The sequence below is a fragment of the Cotesia glomerata genome, linkage group LG9 (genome assembly GCF_020080835.1).
Source record: "Cotesia glomerata isolate CgM1 linkage group LG9, MPM_Cglom_v2.3, whole genome shotgun sequence".
In the NCBI taxonomy this organism is placed as follows: Eukaryota; Metazoa; Arthropoda; class Insecta; order Hymenoptera; family Braconidae; genus Cotesia; species Cotesia glomerata.
Window position 1 is genome coordinate 9,578,885 of NC_058166.1, and position 18,123 is coordinate 9,597,007.

Sequence of the window (18,123 nt, forward strand, 5' to 3'; positions counted from 1 at the left end):
GCCCTTATGGCATCTGTAACGCGATATATTCAGTTAAGTAGCATCTAGCACCGTGTTGATTTATATTAAAAAAGTAAACTACGGATCTACTGTCCAATGTAACTAATGTGCGAAGCAGCTCAATTATAATAACTGTATGACGGTTTGAAAATTCAAAAAATAGTGTTTTATCAATCTGTTATCAGACTTTTGAGCTCGGAGAGCTCAAAAACATCATAAGTGGAATTTTAAGCGCATAGGTATGAAATTAGCGGGAAGTTACAGAGATGGTCTTCAGAGTCAACCGTTCTTCTAAATTTTTAATTTATTTAAAACTTAATATATGAAGAATGTTTTAACGTAAATTATTATTTTAACAAATTTTAAAATTGAATTTGATATGCTTGACACGTTATTCAAAAATAAATAAATATAATTCTTCTTAACTATTATGTTTTCTTCAATAAATTTGTATTATCAATTTATGGCATCGTGATTTGATAAATAAATTTATTAACTATAAAAATTATTGATCGTTTAATTTAGAATCGATTAAAATCGAAAGAATCGATTCTTGCGCTCGACTAATCGATTCTTAGAATTGAAAAATATAAAATTGAAATCGGAGTCGAGAATCGATCCTTTGAAAAATCTTTCCATCCCTAGTCTACAGCTGATCCAAAACACTACAGTATCACCACTATAAAATATATTGACGCTCATGCGGTGTTGCCAGACTTTTCAAGCAATCAGTTTCTCGTTCGAGATTGGCTGAAATGAGTACATAAACAGCAAAAAGTTTTAGGCTTGTCAATAATGACTATCCGGTATATGTACCGTACACTCTAGCATAAACTTTTGACGACGGAAGTCGCGAGGGTAATACCTTAATTATAAAAGTTAAAAAAAATTTTATCCAATTAGTTTCAGTTTTTAAGGTAGAAAAAATAATTTATGAAAATTAAAGTAGCAGGTATTTGATAATTTTTAGAATTTTTTAAGAAATAAATTACTGTAAAAAAAAAAATTAGAAACAAAATTGACATGTAGAAATTAAAAAAAAATATAAATGCAAATACAATTACAAATTTGTAAAAATAATTTTTCCGAAAAACTTTGATTGTTAAATAAAATTAAAAAATGGTCAAATGATTGCTAACTTTAATGGCATAAAAAATTTTTAACAATTGCTAAAAAATTTTTTAATGTCAATTTTTTTTTATAATTTCTTCAAACAATTTCTTCGCCGAAAAATTAATATTAAAAAAAAATTTTATTTTAATTATTCTATTTTTGAAGAAATTAAAAAAAAAAAAAACTAATGACTGTTCAAAAAGAATCTAAGTACAGATTGAAGTGTTATAGACCGTGAAATTAAAGAAATACCAAAAATCTCTATGAAATAAAAAAAAACTCCAAAAATTAAATTCAAACATTCGCGGAATTTTGCGCCACCTGCTGACCAAATTTGAAGGGGCTATCTCAGAGATCCGAACGAAAATGTAGCCAACGTAGTAAATACAATAGAATTCAAATAGTATATTACACACCTGTGGCAAGAAAATGAGAAATGTCTCAGAACACATATATGTTGCCCGAGGCGAAGCCGAGGTCGACATATATGTGATCTGAGATATTTATTATTTTCCTGCCATAGGTTTGTATACAATTTTTCTGTCCGACAGAGGCGGAAAACGGCAATTTCGTTTAGCGCAGCGGGCCGAAAGTTGCCACTTTCCGCCTGGAGGGCAGAAAAACAAATTTAGCTTTTTGCAAATTACAAACATCTATAAACTTATGAATAATACAAATTAGAATGCAAATGAGATAGTAAAATTATTTTTGCTAAAACACTTACGCGAAAATACTTTGATATTATATGCAGAAAAAAACAGAGTTGAAAATAATAAAATAACTTACCGGGTAGCTAACAAATTACCAGAAAATATTTAAATTTAATTTTACATAAAAACGACATGCAGCTGACATTGTTTTACAAACACAAATAAGAAAGAAGACGTCGGTAAGATATATTTTGGTAGGTAATTAACCGACGGAGTAAATTCAAGTTTGAGTAGAATTCGAACGCAACCTTTTAATACTCTGAACTAAAATGAAACTTATCTTAATATTAATTCTAACAAATTTTTAAACAAAATAAATTTTTTTATTTAGACAAAAAATATAGCTATCAATAAATAAATAACAATAAAATATTATCTAATGAGTGATAAATATTATAAGATTTCAAGAATCTTTTTTATTTTTCGAAAATTTATTTTTATTTTTAGAAAGTTATACAAACCTTTAACTAAAATTAATGAACATAGTAATAAGTATAGAAAAATTGTAATTAAAAATAATTTTTTTTTTTTTAATTAAATGTGCAAGCTGAAGCTTTTTATCAAAAATCTCAAAGATCTCAAAGATAACAACACTGATAAAAAGTTAATATCATTCAAGAAAAAAAGTTTAAATTAAAAATATCATGATAAAGAAAAAAAGATATATGATCTAAGGCATTTTTTTTTTATATAAGGAAATTTTTCTCTTGAATCAAAAATGGATCACGAATTTTTTCTCTTGAATCAAGTTTACTTTTTTTCCATCGAAGGAAATCTAAAATAAGATGAAATTAGAAACTTTAAGATATAATATACTAGTAATAATTGAAGACATAAATTTAGAGTAATTAATAATCATTAAGAATAAGTAAGACAAGTGGGAGCCATCGCTTAGGCAGCAGCAGCAGCCGTCACTATGGCCACTTCATTTGTGAGTTGTCGACAGACGGGGCATATAAAATCTGTCTCGCTCTCGACTGATACTGCCCGCCAACTTTCAACACATCCATAGCAAGCAATTTGATGCCTGCATGGTAGAAAATACTGGTTGACAGGCTGGTCAGCACAAATTATGCATAACTGGTCGACTGCATCAAAAGCTGTAAATAACAAAATAAGCACAATTATACGTTATTATTATTATTATTATTCTTATTTACCAAAAAATTTATTTATAAATCAAATATTGCCTCGATCATCCGGTACGATGCCTACAGCCACTCCAGCATTTTCTACAGGTCCATTATTTGGAATAATTAGTTGAATTTCATCATTATCATCTTCGTCAACATGAGCAGCTTCAGCATTCTGGGGATTATCACCACCATCGTTAGCAGCTTCTTGACGAATGTGGTCGTTGTGAGCATTATCAGCAACTTCGGCGTTAGCTTCTTGATTAACATCATTACCATCTTCATTGTTGTCTATTAATACGTTAGCAACAATACCAACTCTCGGAATACGATGGTTCAGAAACCTGACATCGTCAACAACTAGTTCCTCGAATACCAATTGTCCTACATAATGAGCCCCGCGGTTTTGGTTTGGTAGATCAACGTTCACCTCGACATTATTTTCTTGATAAAGGCGTAAATCATTAATAATTCTAACGCCATTATGAATAGCATCATTAACAAATGGTGTTAAAATTCCAGAAGCAGTGGCAAAAAACAAATGGTAATCCATACATTCAGCACTGAACAATTCCCAAAGTCGACGCAATTTTCGTGTAGACACTAGACTCCGACATCTCGGTGTGCATGTGATGCGACCATTGTTATTTAATGACTGGAAATCGCTGTGTGAGCGAATTCTCTGATTTAAAAGTACTCCTGTTATAAATTAATAAAATAAATATTAGTAAATAAGATATTAAAAGCAAAAGTAATTTTCACAAATCAGGGGATCAAACCAATGTCACGAACTATCGCCCGATCTCTATCATCCCTACATTTGCAAAAGTCTTTGAAATGCTTTTGTATGACCTGATTCTGCAATACTTCAAGCCAATTGTCTCACCCTCACAGCATGGATTTTACAACAAGAGATCAACTGTTACTAATCTTTTGCCCTATACACAATATTTATATGACTCTCTTGCTGATGGATCCCAGGTTGATGTTATTCATACTGACTTTGCAAAAGCATTTGATAGAGTTGATATCTCTCGATTGATTGATGCTTTGAGCAAGTTAGGTCTGCCAGAACTTTTAATCAAAATACTGAGATCATATCTACTAGGAAGGCTAAATGTAGTGTTGTACAATGGGTATTTCTCAGTCCCCTATCCTACGACTTCTGGAGTACCCCAGGGGTCTAACCTAGGGCCGCTACTATTTATTATTTTTATTAACTCTATTGGCAATCATATTTCTTGCTTCTTTGACCTTTTTGCTGATGACGCAAAATATTATCTTGCAGTTAAATCCGTAAATGATTGTGTTTACTTGCAAAGAAATCTGGATGTTGTTGCGGCTTGGTGTCATGACAATAAGTTACATCTAAATGAGGAAAAGTGTAAGGTCATCTCCTTTTCCAGATCTGGTAACCAGATTCTCTTTGATTATAAAATTAATGGTGTTGTGCTACAAAGAATTAGTTGTTGTAGGGATTTAGGAGTCATCTTTGACTCCAAGCGTACTTTTTCCCAACACTATAGTTCAATTGCTTTATCAGCAACTAAAACCTTAGGTTTTGTTATTAGAGCAACTAAGGACTTTAAAAACTTGAATACTATAAGTATGCAACCAAATAGACCAAAATGATAACTGTGAGGTAGACATTTTAGCTTATAATCAGCCACTGACTTCAGGTGTGTTGGCTTCCATGATAACTCAGTACCGCTAGGCATTTATTAAGCCAGTATAATTCTCTTTAACTTTTTCTTTAATTTTTTCTTCAAGTTGAACTTAGGGATGCACTGTATATGATTAATCATAATTTAACTAAATTAAATGAACTAGATATATGTATAACATCTGATTAATTATTGTGTAAAGTATTAGACCTAATTCTTAATTCTTATTAGCTTGCATAGTATTTCAATTTATTAGTTAGCTCTTTTAAGCTAAATTTTAATATAGGAATAGCTATCTATCATATTGTTAATGAATGAATTAATTAATCTGCGTTTATATTCTATTGTTTTCACTCTACCCTATGTAATATTTAGTATACTACTGTTCATTTGTAAAATTATATGTATTAATGACCCTGTTATTGGCCTTTTGGCTGTTGGGTCTGTATTAAATAAATAAATAAATAAATAAATAATTAAAAAATTAGTAGTAAATATTTTTGTTTACTTACTTAGGCAATTCCAGATACTGCTATTATTTCCTAAAAAGTTGGTTAAGTTCTGGATGTGATTTTTCATTGAATCATTGAATGAATCGAAATCATTGTAGAAAGAAAAATTTTCAGGGCCCATTGAATTGATCCAGCTTTGTTGGTAATACTGAAATAATTCTTCAAAAGCAGGCACATAAACTTCAGGAATATTTGCTTTAAGCCACAAGAATCCTTCTGGTATGTTAGCAGCCGGAAGAAGAGAAATAGCCAGTAACCTTTTAAAAATGATCAGAATGTTCTCGTCTGCAAAATTGACATTTAATTCTATAGCACGGCCAATAACTATCTGTAAATAAAATTTAAACCATTGAATGTAAATAAATTTAAATTTCGATCGAAAAATTAAGAAAAAAAATTGAAGTTATGCACAATTGAAAATGTACTAAAGAAAAAAAAAACTTACATCAGCATAAGCGAGAAAAGTTCCTTTCAAATTTGCTCCTGGGACATTGGCTGTTAATGAATCATTTAATCTCTGCTCGTAATCATAATAAATTGTATTAGGATTAACCTCAGGAGCAATTTGGGAACATATGATCTCAACTGCAGCGTTAAAGCTAGTTTCTGATTTGTCCGGTAAGAAGGCCCAAGAAATTCCAAAAGCCTGGAAAAGAAAAAACAATTTCTTTAAAAATTAAAAAATAGATAATTATATTAATAAATTTCATATCACTAACATGGTTTCTGTGAATTAGTACAACTATTAACATATCTGTCGCATCTAATCCTGCAGGTAGGATTACATTTGTAGTCGCAATAAACATTTTCGAATTAGGGTTGAAGCGCTCAGCCAACTCTGAATCACCCATAATTACAGTTGTTCTACGTTCCTCAAAATTGGTTCGAAATTTAACTTGCAATGAACCTCGCGAATGATTCGTCAAATTTTCAAATTCGATTCTGTTTTGGAAACATAATTTCAAATGAGTTAGTGAAAGGATCCTTGGTAAAGTGTTCATGAAATTACGCTGCCATCGGCGCATATTTAATTGTTGGCTTCGCCAAGCCATCGTTCTAGAAGCTTGTGGGTACCTAAATAAAAAAAAAAAAAAAAAATACGATAATTAATTAAATTTCAGTGATAAGAATCTAAACAAAAAAAATTATACTTACATCTGACTCAAACTTTCATAAATATCGAAAGTGTTTGCGATTTGAGAAGTGCAAACTCTGCGTAAGTGTCTTGAGAAAGCCACTACTTCTTCCAAGGAATGATTTGGAGCGTGGTTATGCTGCCTTGTTAAGCGAAAGATATTTCCCGTTTTAATTCCTCGCCCAGTACAAAGTGTTGGAATCCTTGCCGCACACATGAAAAATCTGAAAATATAAAAAAAAAAAAACAAAATTATTTATAAAAAAAAAAATATAAAGATTAATTACATGATCGAATATTTGAACAAAATACATAAAAATCTTACATATTATTATTTCGCCGACGTTGAATAATGTAGCGATATCCATCATGAATCTCTGCCATTTTAAACTCAGTTTTGACTATCTGAAAATTGCAATTAATAATAAAATAAGTAATTCAAGTTGTTATGGATCAAAGATTTTCATGTCAATTTTTTTTTGACTTTCAATTCAGCTGAGTTGAAAATAAAAAAAAAATTGACATAAAAATCTTTGGTCCACAACACTTGAATTACTTATTTTGTTATTATATTTATTGGAATCTGAAAATACTTCGTACGATGATTGCAATTAATTAAAAAATAGCTTTAATGTTTGTTACTTAATATTGTTGAGCCATTTTATTTACAAAGTTTAATTTAATAAAATAGATTTAAATTTTATACGTACCACAGCCTTAAACTGGTCCAGAATATAATTATTGTTAAAATATTATTGTTAAAACAACAATTAACTTATCTAAATACGAGGTAAGCTGGTGCAATCACAATTAAATTTCATTATTGGGGAACGCGCAGCTAGGTTGTTACTCCGAGTCATTTGTTTTTTAAATTGAACTGCCCTCTATAACATTTTTCGAATCAGAAGCGCTATCTGTACAACCCCTTCAGCATTTACTATGTAAACTCCATTAAAATATGATATGTCACATGACTATACAAATATATACATATATTATATTGTTTATATATATTTATCTTCTTTGATCTGTATGCATACAAAAATACAAAAATAAAAATTACAATAGTATATAACATTGAACAATTAATAATTTTTACTGAAAAGTTCTAATATATTTAAAAGTTAATACTGTATATTTAATTGACATGCCAGGAGATATTTCTTATCATCATGGCCAACGAACCCTGGCACGTCGTCGTATCCCCGTGATTAGTATCGATGGTTATCAGTACATGTGCTCCAAAATTAATCTTAATGTCACGTAAGAATAATTGATGTTACTAACAAAAATGTTTTTATTTACTGATATTTTAGCTAATGATCGTTATTCTCATAAGATACAACTATTAACCAATTTAATTCATTACAGGTATGTTGTATGTAAGTATAAAAAAATAAAAAATTGCAAGTTTAGAGGACAAATAGTCAATAATCGACTTGTCATTTCGAATGATCATAATCGCGCTATAGGATCAGCAATGCACAAGTCATTTATCATTTTGAAGAATCTTTGTTTAACGAGGTGAAAAAAGAACATTTCAAGTCACTGAGAGTTATTTATGATGAAATGACTTTGCTGTAAGTGTTTAAAAAAACTCCGATAAGTATATAATATGTATATAAAATTATATTAAGTTAGTTAATTGTGTAATTTTTTGTATAATCTGCTTATTTTTTTTATTCAGTCATTATGAAGCCGCTGTTCATGTCCCATGGGTAAATATTAAATCAAAAATGTTAAGATGGAGGCGACAAACAAGACCCCCCGTACTCAATTCGATAGAACAATATTTAAATATAATTGAAATGCCAGAATGGAACTTTTTCACCAGTTACAACGCAACGAACATAATAGTCACAACTATTGAAGACAATGATCATTTTAAATCAATAATTTACGCTGATTTAGGATTTTTACGATCCTTAAATAATGTGACTGAACTTTTTATGGATGCTACATTTAAAGTGATTCCAAGAAAACCTGCATTTCGTCAATTGTTCACGATTTTAGGATTTGTCCAAGATTCTGTAAGTTTATGCTACTTTCATAAATTGTTTATAAAAATGATTGCTTGTCTTATAATTTATGACGTGTCATAGTGTATTTTATTAAAGCTTCATTGTAATTTATGGTTGTAGCCTACGGTTGTTGTTTTTCTAAAAATTGATATATATTTTCTTATTAATTATCAAAAAAAGTTTCTATTGAGAAAATGAATGTAGCATACATACTTTTATCATTTAGGACATAAATACAATGACTCATAAAATTTATTGAGAAAAATATTCAGGATGCATTCGAAAATACTCTATCTCTAGATTCATAATTTAGAAATGACCTTGTATCTTGTGAACTATTGACATTTTTTAAGTTATAAGCTCACCCCGACATTACACTCATCGAGACCTTTCATTTGAGTACCCACATCAATTTTTCATATATATATATATATATATTTATTTATTTATATGAAAAGTATATTAAAATGCATGTGGGTACTCAAATGAAAGTTCTTCCTGAGTGTAACATCGGGATGAGCTTATATCTTTAAAAACGTCAATAGTTAAAAAAGTACAGTGCAATTTAACAAAAGTCATTATTTAATAAAGCAAAATTTTATTTATTTATAGTTCACAAGTCACGACAGTCACAGCGGCTGCAAGGTTGCTAGTGATTTTTTATGTAACCAATATCTTCACTGTAATTTAAAAATTAAGGTTCATAATTAATAATTCAATTTTTTAGTAATAATTATAATCTTAATTTTGAAATAACGGCTTTCTGATTGGTCCTAAGAGAGAATCATAAGAGACATTTACTTTTATAAAATTAAATTTAGAACAACTTTTATTAAAAAAGTTTTTTTTCTACGACCAATATTTCTTCCGTAATATCAAAAATTTGAAGTATCTAATTATTAAAAAATTTGATTCTCTATTTTAAAATTAAAAAAAAAAAATTTACGAGTAAAATAATAAATATACTTCTCATATGCTTATAAAAAAATTGCTCTCATAAGCGTTTAAATTTAAGAATACAACAGCTTAAATTTAAGAGATTATAAAGGGTTGGAAAACATGTGATTAAATTTATAACGTCTCATGACATGCTGGAAAACAGTTTAAGAATTTAACGTCGGCTTACTAAGGCTTACAGATACAGTAACGAATAAAAAACTTAAAATATTAATAGTAAAAATAATAACAAATATCAAAAATTTTTTATCTTTTAAAGAACCGCAGAAATCCTCGCCGCTTAATTGATGGTGGTGCCATTAGCATAGGTACTTGGTTTTTATGAGTAATGTGAATCTATATAAACTTTTTTTTTTATTTTATTGTTTTTATTTTTATAGATAATTGTCAATAATTATAAAAATTACCTCACAAGGTCCTTGCATTCGTGGTTCTCCATCTATTTGCATAGAAAAGCGTTTATTTGTCTTAATAATAACGCTACTGCATTGTGCTAATCTTCTTCCAGACGCTTTTAGTCTGGTATTTACTTGGCCCATGTGCAAACAATTCTGTTGAACAATCACTTCTATCAGGTTATCTCCTATATCTGTGAAGAAAGAAAAATGGGTTCAAATTTTTATACGCCCTTATGGCATCTGTAACGTGATATCAATAATTTACTTTTCTTCTGAGAACTTTATATGCTTCATTTATAAAATAGTTTATTAAAAATACAGTCGTCGCGTTATGAACCCTCCTTGTGTCTCTTTCATATTAACGCGAGTCTGGTTAAAAAATAGAGAAAACAAGCCAGACTCATAACGCGATTCGACTGTACCAAAAAAATTTTTTAATAGCAATTAATAAATAAATAATAAGGTAAAAGCCCCAATTATTGACAGGGGTCTAAATATTGACACCCTAAATTATTTTTAAATATATTCAATCATCTGTAATAAGAATAACTGTCATATACATTTTTATTGAATTCTAATAAATTAAAAAATTAAAAAAAATTACTGTCCGTTCAAAATATTATATATTAATTATTAAAAAAAAAAATAAAGTTAGCACCAGTTCATCAAACCAGTTTACGAACGTTTATTTTCTAAACAACTTTAATTAGAAAAGCATTTTTTTTTAAATGCCGAGCTTAAATTAATTTCTTTATATAATAATATGATCTTTTTTTTTTTTTTTTAATTAACAATATATGAAAAATTACAAAATTAAATAATTGCTTCAATAATTACTATTGCGCTTAAAAATAAATTTTATAATTTAAAAATTTTATACTCGATTTTTACTTGTATACCGTTTCTTTGGTTTTTACAAGGCTAAGTAGATGGTAACTGTCGCATTCAGCGAGTGCGCCACCATCCTGTCTTTATACTGTCCTGTTTTTATACTACGTTTGGACCCCAGCACATCCTTTTCACTCCTGTATTTCACTGCCATAATCAACCTTATTTTTTTCGCACATTTATTCTCAACTTTTTATTATCACTGCGGCTGTGGACCGACTTGTGCTTTCTGTACTGTATTTACCCTATTCCTCACCCCTTTCTATCGGTTGTTGGAATAGTGGCGATGGGGAAACCACAAAGAAAACCCATGCCAGTACAGTTTGGCTACCGGAGTGACCCCCGACGGTTGGTGTTGGAACTATTCGAACAACCGTCGGGGCCCGAACCCTCGCCTCACGGCATGATGTGCGAGCGAACTAACGGGATAATGACTTAGCCCGCTCGGCCATCATGCCACTACTAAAAATTTTATAATTTTTGATCTTAACTAAGGCCATATGATTGCCTTTATTATTTAAATTCATGATTAAAAATTTATTGTTAATTACAGGTTATACCGCTTTGTTGGGTCTTAATGCAAAAAAAAAGATACATCAGCTTATGAATCAGTTCTTACGTACTTCTCCTTAATTTTGGCACCTCATTTGCGTCCATTAGCAATCAACACTGATTTTGAAAGTGCTCTAGGTATCGCTATTCTAAGGAACTATCCAGAGGCTACTCATACTCGATGTTATTTTCATTATTGCCAGGTATAGTATAGTGTAATCCATTTTTTTTCTTTTAGGTACTAATATTAATAACGCTTATTTACAAATTGACACAGGCGATAATGAAAAGAATAAAGAAGTTGCGTCTTCTGAATGCAATAAATGAAAGCAATGAAAATCGATTGTTTTTACAAAAATTATTAGTACTACCTCTACTTCCTCCTGATGATATTGAATTGGCATTTTACTGGATTCTCAGTACTACTGCACCAGTACTTTTATTGCAGTTTAAGAAGCTATTAAAGTATTTTCATAACCAGTGGATAAGAAGAACAAGGCCAGATGTATATTCTGTTTTTCTTAGAGTTTTTAGAACAAATAACTTCTCCGAGGCTTATAATAAAGTATTGGCTCTACGGTTTGGAACTCATCCAAATATTTGGGATTTTACAGGTTTTTTTTCTTACAATATTATTGATTTAACTGTTGATACAATGTACTCTCATATTTCACTTAAATCCTTCATAATTGTGTTGAAAAGAACTTATTTACTTTCTCTCAGATATGCTACTTTCTCTAATCTATAATTTTCTCCTTTCTGTAATATTTTTGCTTCATTCATTTCATTTTCATACAATTTAAAATTGTCAATTAAAATTATTACTGATAATTAATTTTTTTTTTTCTAGAAAAAATTGTTCTTTTACAAGAATTAAAGCGTATCGAGTATGAATCATTACAAAACGGCAATCGAATAACGGAGCAATCTCGAAGTCGTGAAACCTTAAAAAATGAAATTATCCATAGCGCTTGGGTTTTATACCAAAACAACCAATTTGGTATTCCGCAATTTATTAACTGTGTGAGCTACTTCATCAATGAACTTAAAAGTGGAAGAGATGTTGATGTTCAACAAATTCATAATTTCATCGCTGAAAATCCAATTGAAATTGGTAATAACTAATTACTTGTTATTGTGATTTTACATGCTATCGTGATTTTGTAGTAATATTTCGTTTTTCAGAATTCGTTGTTGGTGAACATATCACAGACTGTACGATGTGTGAACTAAGAATGACCAATCATATTTGTCAGCCATGCAACCATTGGTTTGGATGCTCTCGGTGTGTGCAAAACATGCGAGTCTTTCTTGCTCGCGTGCAAGCTAATTTGCGTTGCCCAACTTGCGACAATGTTATAGCATCATTTGAACAGATTTTTTGAATATTTTCTGACATTAATGATTTATTTAAATACAAAAAAAAATTTTTAATAGAAATTTATGGATTTGTTATTATTTCTCAAGTTTGTTTAAAGATTTATGTAATTATAATAAAGAAAAACAAATTCTCTTAAAAAATTTTATAATGTTATTTGAAATATTAATATTTAAATGTGAGGTTTTGCTTACCGTCGCTTTCCCGACATTTTTAAACGGATATTAACCCATGTGACCTATGAATTCAATGTAGTATATAATTATTTGTTTGAACCACCAGCTGCCTTGGTAGTTGGCTGTTGATGAAGCATCCTGAAGGACCTGATTCTAATATCACTAGTTATTCTTTTTTTTCTATTTTGATTAATTTTTTTAACATTTAATTTCTAATAGTTTTTTTTATTCTTACATAGCATGGACCTAATAATGATCCTAAGAAATTTTTAAACAAAGAAAATTTTTTTATTTAGAAAAAAATATAGCTATCAATAAATAAATAAATAAATAACACTAAAATAATATGTAATTAGTAATAAATTTTATAACGTTTCGAGAATCTTTTTTATTTTTATAAAATCATACAAACTTTTAACTAAAATTAATGAACATAATAATAAGTGTAAAAAAATTGTAATTAAATTTTGGATAAAAAGAAATTTTTTAATTTTGGATAAAAAGCTCCAGCTTGCACATTCAATTAAAAAAAAATTATTTTTAATTACAATTTTTCTATACTTATTACTATGTTCATTAATTTTAGTTAAAGGTTTGTATAACTTTCTAAAAATAAAAATAAATTTTCGAAAAATAAAAAAGATTCTTGAAATCTTATAATATTTATCACTCATTAGATAATATTTTATTGTTATTTATTTATTGATAGCTATATTTTTTGTCTAAATAAAAAAATTTATTTTGTTTAAAAATTTGTTAGAATTAATATTAAGATAAGTTTCATTTTAGTTCAGAGTATTAAAAGGTTGCGTTCGAATTCTACTCAAACTTGAATTTACTCCGTCGGTTAATTACCTACCAAAATATATCTTACCGACGTCTTCTTTCTTATTTGTGTTTGTAAAACAATGTCAGCTGCATGTCGTTTTTATGTAAAATTAAATTTAAATATTTTCTGGTAATTTGTTAGCTACCCGGTTAGTTATTTTATTATTTTCAACTCTGTATATAATATCCAAGTATTTTCGCGTAAGTGTTTTAGCAAAAATAATTTTACTATCTCATTTGCATTCTAATTTGTATTATTCATAAGTTTATAGATGTTTGTAATTTGCAAAAAGCTAAATTTGTTTTTGAATTCTATTGTATTTACTACGTTGGCTACATTTTCGTTCGGATCTCTAACATAGCCCCAATTTGAATCCAGTAAAAAAAATATGGCGTATCAAGCATACACAAACCGAATCAACTGCTAGAACTCAGCCCAGTCAACAACCGAATTCTTGATGAAAAAATAATTAAAAAAAAAAATTAATCATGCAGATGAATATGACAATATCACCTCGAGTATTTACTGCAATTCAAAACGTAAATATACGTGAATTATCGCAGTGTTCGCAAAGAGAGATCCGACCTTTGTTGCCATGTCTGGTACGTATGAGTTTAATTTCCCCATTGGACATCACCAGGGAGTGTGTCGAGGCGAGGAAGGAGATCCTGACTATCCTCTCCGGCATCGAGTCCGTTAACTCAATCGTCGCTTTGCTGTCAATCGATTTCCATGCACTTGAAACAGATGTCCGCAAGGAAATCCAATTGAGGTTAGTACACCAGTTATATGTCATGTAAATATCATACTCATCAGCAAATCACTTAAATTTATAAATTAATTTTTTATGATACTAACATTTATTTTGTTCATTAATTGTATTAGAACTAAAAAATATTTCAAAAAAATTACACTTATAATTTTTTATAACTCTTGAATATATGAAATTTTTAATTTAATTATTTCAATAAGAAAATTACTAAAAATTATCAACTGCCTGCTAATTTCATTTTCATAATTCATTTTAAATGTTTCATAATTTTTTTTAGACAAAAAATCGGCAACACCCAGGGTGACAGTATCCTGGCGCAGTCTGTCCAAGGAGGTTTGGCCCAGGAATTTGAGCGGAGCGAATCAACCCTGAGAATCCGACTGGTCCTCAGCGAGCTGTTGTTCGTCTCTTCTCAGATCCAGGAGCATCAAAAGACAAATGACTTCTCAATAAAGCAGTCAGACTTGTTCGACCCCGCAGTTTACATGGAAGAGATCAGCTACGTGATTTGCATCGCGCTGGCTGAACTTCCTGCTCTGTTATCCATCAGTGATATTGCTGAGACTCTGTTGCACGTCAAGCACGGTCCGGAAATAATTTGCTGGGTGGTAGCAAATAGTCCCGACAGTTTCTTCGACGTTTGTACGCACTTGATAGCCAACGGGGAGCGCCAGGAAGAGTCTGCGCTGGGGAGAATCAGGACTCAAGCGCTAACGATGCTCTGTAGAATGAACCCCTCACAGTCACTGGCGATTCGTGCTAAATGTGTTGAACTCTGCCGCATGCCTGCGTTGGCGATCACTCTTAGCTTGGAAAATAATTCATTAGACTCTCCGGAGAGCGATGTGGTAGCTTTTGTTTCAGGACTTTTGTTAGGAAGTGATCAACAAGTGAGAAACTGGATTGGATTGTTCATTCGGAATGGCCAGAAACGCAAGTGGGAGTCCCATTCTGCCTTGCAGTCGTTGAGAGATGAAATTTTGACTCGCTTGAAGGCTATTGTTACTGATGTTACTGCTGCTGAAGGTCAGCTTGTTGAGTCTCAGGTCAGTTTAGAAATTTATTTAGAATGACAAATACTTTTGAAAGATTGCAGGAATTAAAATTTTTTTTTCTAGGTAGTAAAAGCCAGCGCATTGCTAAGACTCTACTGTGCATTGCGAGGAATCGGTGGAATAAAATTTCAAGACGACGAAGTGACAATGATCGTCCAGCTGCTGACATCACACCCTCCACCATCACCAGCTGGAGTCAGATTCGTATCTGTCGGGCTTTGTATGCTGATCGCGTGTCCATCTCTGATTGGTCATCACCAGTTAGAAAAAAAGAGTATCGAGTGGGTCCAGTGGTTAGTTCGCGAAGAAGCTTACTTCGAGAGTGCCAGTGGTGTATCTGCAAGTTTCGGAGAAATGTTGCTTCTCATGGCCATTCATTTCCACAGCAACCAGCTGTCAGCAATCTGCGACCTGGTCTGCGCGACTTTGGGCATGAAAGTGCCGATTAGACCCAACAATTTAACGCGTATGAAGCAGATTTTCATGCAAGACATCTTCACAGAGCAAGTGGTCACTGCTCACGCAGTTAAAGTCCCAGTGACTGCTAACTTGAACGCCAATATTCCAGGATTTTTGCCTGTTCATTGCATCCACCAGTTGCTTAAATCCAGAGCGTTCTCCAAACACCGTGTTCCAATTAAAAATTGGATTTATAGACAAATTTGCAACAGCACGGCGCCGCTGCATCCGGTTTTGCCAGCTCTGGTTGAAGTCTACGTCAACTCAATTCTGGTAACCGGTAGCAAGACTACAGAGCACACCAACAAGCCCATCACCGAGGACGAAATTCGCAGAGTCTTTCAGCACAGCGTCTTTGGAGAGAATTTCAAGACTTCGAAACGCAGCGTGCTGAGTATCATGGAATTAGATGCTGAAAATATAGACGTGGATACAACTAAACCATCGTTGACGTCCCAATTGTTGTTCTTGTACTATCTGCTGCTGTATGAAGATGTCAGGATGACGAACATGTCTAATTTCTTGTCGCAAGGCCGAAAAGTCAAAAGTTACTCGGTGGAGTTCTTGAGCGAACTGCCAATGAAATATTTGCTACAACAGGCTCAGAGAGACCAGCTTAACTACGCGAGTTTATTCTCGCCGCTGCTGAGGTTACTAGCGACTCACTTCCCACATTTGTCTCTGGTCGACGACTGGCTGGATGATGAGATGATTAATATTGACTCCACGGCGGCTAATTATGATAATGTTGTTATCAATGAGTTGACGGTCAAAGAAGCGTTCAAGAATATTAAAAGTTGTCCAAGCAGAACTGGAAGGGTGTTAAGACAGATGATGATCATGAAGCCTACTGAGATTTGGGGCTATTCTGAGACTATTATTAGTTACTTCAAAACGATACTGGATGAGAAAGTACCGCGATATATACAGGGTAATAATAATTTTATACATATATTATTACCTAAATAATTAAGGGAATAAGGAAAATAATAATTTTAAGTTAAAATTTTGTTACTATTATTAAATTTAATGAATTTTATTATTAACAATTATTGTTGTTTTCAGAATTATACAAGCAAGTATGGTTAAGATTTAACACGGTATTACCACGTTTTTTGTGGGTAATGTCAATAAATGCATTACTGATGGAAATCCCGACGGTTCAAAATGTAAGATTAACACAAGAAAATATCGTTCTTGATCCACTTCAGGTATTACGCTGTGACGCCAGGGTATTTAGATGTGCGCCGGTCTTATCTGTTATTCTGAGGTGATATATTTTTCATTATATCAATATGATTGTGTATTTATGATAATGAGAATAATATTACAATTCAAACATATTTTTATTTTCCTATGATAAGAATTTTACAAGCAACACTGGCCGCATCAAGGTCACAGCTCTCACGTCACATGCAAGATAGACCCATGACCGAAAAAGTCGGCCAGCTAACCAACGAATCTGAAAGAGAGGACCTTCGCACTGCCTTGGTTGCTGGACAAGAGAGCGCTGCGGTTCAGATCTTGTTGGAAGCGTGTTTGGAAACTGAAGAAGACCGAGTCGTACCGGGACAACTTTGGTCGCTGCGTGAGATCCGCAGTGTTGTTTGCTCGTATTTACACCAGGTCTTCATTACCGATCCGTCGTTGGCTAAATTAGTTCACTTTCAGGTAAGTCATCTGAGACTGATTTTTTTGTTTTTATAAATTTTTATTCGAATTAATAAATTGATTAACATAAATTTCAGGGTTACCCGCGTGATTTGCTGCCGATAACTGTCGCTGGAATACCATCAATGCACATCTGCTTAGACTGGATACCTGAACTACTCTCCCAGCCAGAGCCAGAAAAACAAATTTTTGCAGTGGATTTAGCTTCGCACCTCGCGGTTCAATACGCATTGCCTAAAGCTCTCAGTGTTTCACGATTAGCAATAAATACTTTGATTACTTTGCTGGGAGTACTACCTGCCAAGGAACGTGTTGTACTTTTTATACCAGTTCTGTCGGCGTTGACACGAATTTGTTTGGCGTTCCCACCACTTGCTGAAGACACTACAGGACTTCTTCTACAGTTAGGAAGAATCAGTTCAGCCCAAGCAGCGCTTGGTGACAAATCCGCGGAAATTCTTTGTCACCAAGTCAATCTCACGTTTTCTTCGTTACTACAGAAAGCCATCTTACAGTCCAAAGTTTATTAAAATAAAAATTATTTTTTTTTTTTTTGTAAATATAATACCTATATATTTGTCATTTACATTTTTGAAATGTACATAATTTGTGTAATATAAATAAATTTTAATAATTAAAATTATTCTCATCAAAGTTGGGATTTTTATGAAAAATGAATTTTATCAACATTTTATCTAAT

General features: G+C 31.6%; 3 protein-coding genes and 1 long non-coding RNA gene across 7 annotated transcripts in view; 2 read left to right on the top strand and 2 right to left on the bottom strand.

The window, feature by feature from the left end:
• The window catches only part of LOC123271889, a 31,070-nt gene extending 18,556 nt beyond the window's left edge, over positions 1–12,514 (top strand). Inside the window, exons 1-8 of one of the 4 annotated variants that reach the window (XR_006510962.1) lie at positions 7,315–7,530; positions 7,639–7,649; positions 7,740–7,847; positions 7,955–8,297; positions 11,085–11,286; positions 11,361–11,697; positions 11,934–12,197; positions 12,269–12,514. Coding sequence is in view for 3 of the 4 variants with exons in the window: in XM_044738428.1 (XP_044594363.1) it covers positions 11,367–11,697; positions 11,934–12,197; positions 12,269–12,468 (795 nt within the window). In the remaining variant the exon portion in view is untranslated. Of the gene's footprint in view, positions 1–7,314; positions 7,531–7,638; positions 7,848–7,954; positions 8,298–11,084; positions 11,287–11,360; positions 11,698–11,933; positions 12,198–12,268 lie in introns of those variants that run through there. The other 3 variants (XM_044738427.1, XM_044738428.1, XM_044738430.1) reach the window with 3 other exon arrangements.
• Positions 2,715–5,985, bottom strand: LOC123272221. Its single transcript, XM_044738922.1, has 5 exons — positions 5,852–5,985; positions 5,578–5,778; positions 5,133–5,460; positions 3,014–3,655; positions 2,715–2,923 (listed from the first exon to the last, which is right to left on the bottom strand). The coding sequence occupies exons 1-5, from the start codon at positions 5,981–5,983 to the stop codon at positions 2,715–2,717; spliced, it is 1,512 nt and encodes a 503-aa protein (XP_044594857.1). The 5' UTR covers positions 5,984–5,985.
• LOC123271959 lies at positions 6,432–7,006 on the bottom strand. Its single transcript, XR_006510991.1, has 3 exons — positions 6,978–7,006; positions 6,593–6,672; positions 6,432–6,491 (listed from the first exon to the last, which is right to left on the bottom strand). It is a non-coding gene; the product is annotated as an uncharacterized LOC123271959 (long non-coding RNA).
• A 1,248-nt stretch (positions 12,515–13,762) lies between the features above and the next one.
• Positions 13,763–17,998, top strand: LOC123271825 (integrator complex subunit 2). Its single transcript, XM_044738279.1, has 6 exons — positions 13,763–14,238; positions 14,516–15,284; positions 15,357–16,683; positions 16,818–17,022; positions 17,117–17,423; positions 17,501–17,998. Exons 1-6 carry the CDS (start codon positions 13,955–13,957, stop codon positions 17,951–17,953), a joined length of 3,345 nt encoding a protein of 1,114 aa, XP_044594214.1. The 5' UTR covers positions 13,763–13,954; the 3' UTR covers positions 17,954–17,998.
• Positions 17,999–18,123: the final 125 nt, after the last annotated feature.

What these genes read in the sequence shown, in the direction of transcription:
- LOC123272221 (XM_044738922.1), bottom strand. Translation starts at nt 5,983, where the DNA reads ATGGGTGATTCAGAGTTGGCTGAGCGCTTCAACCCTAATTCGAAAATG. An exon ending in CTTTTCTCGCTTATGCTGAT is followed by an intron (nt 5,461 to 5,577) that starts GTAAGTTTTTTT and finishes TTTTATTTACAG; the next exon opens with ATAGTTATTGGCCGTGCTAT. An exon ending in CAGTATCTGGAATTGCCTAA is followed by an intron (nt 3,656 to 5,132) that starts GTAAGTAAACAA and finishes AATTTATAACAG; the next exon opens with GAGTACTTTTAAATCAGAGA.
- LOC123271825 (XM_044738279.1), top strand. Translation starts at nt 13,955, where the DNA reads ATGCAGATGAATATGACAATATCACCTCGAGTATTTACTGCAATTCAA. An exon ending in GTCAGCTTGTTGAGTCTCAG is followed by an intron (nt 15,285 to 15,356) that starts GTCAGTTTAGAA and finishes TTTTTTTTCTAG; the next exon opens with GTAGTAAAAGCCAGCGCATT. An exon ending in CTAAATTAGTTCACTTTCAG is followed by an intron (nt 17,424 to 17,500) that starts GTAAGTCATCTG and finishes CATAAATTTCAG; the next exon opens with GGTTACCCGCGTGATTTGCT.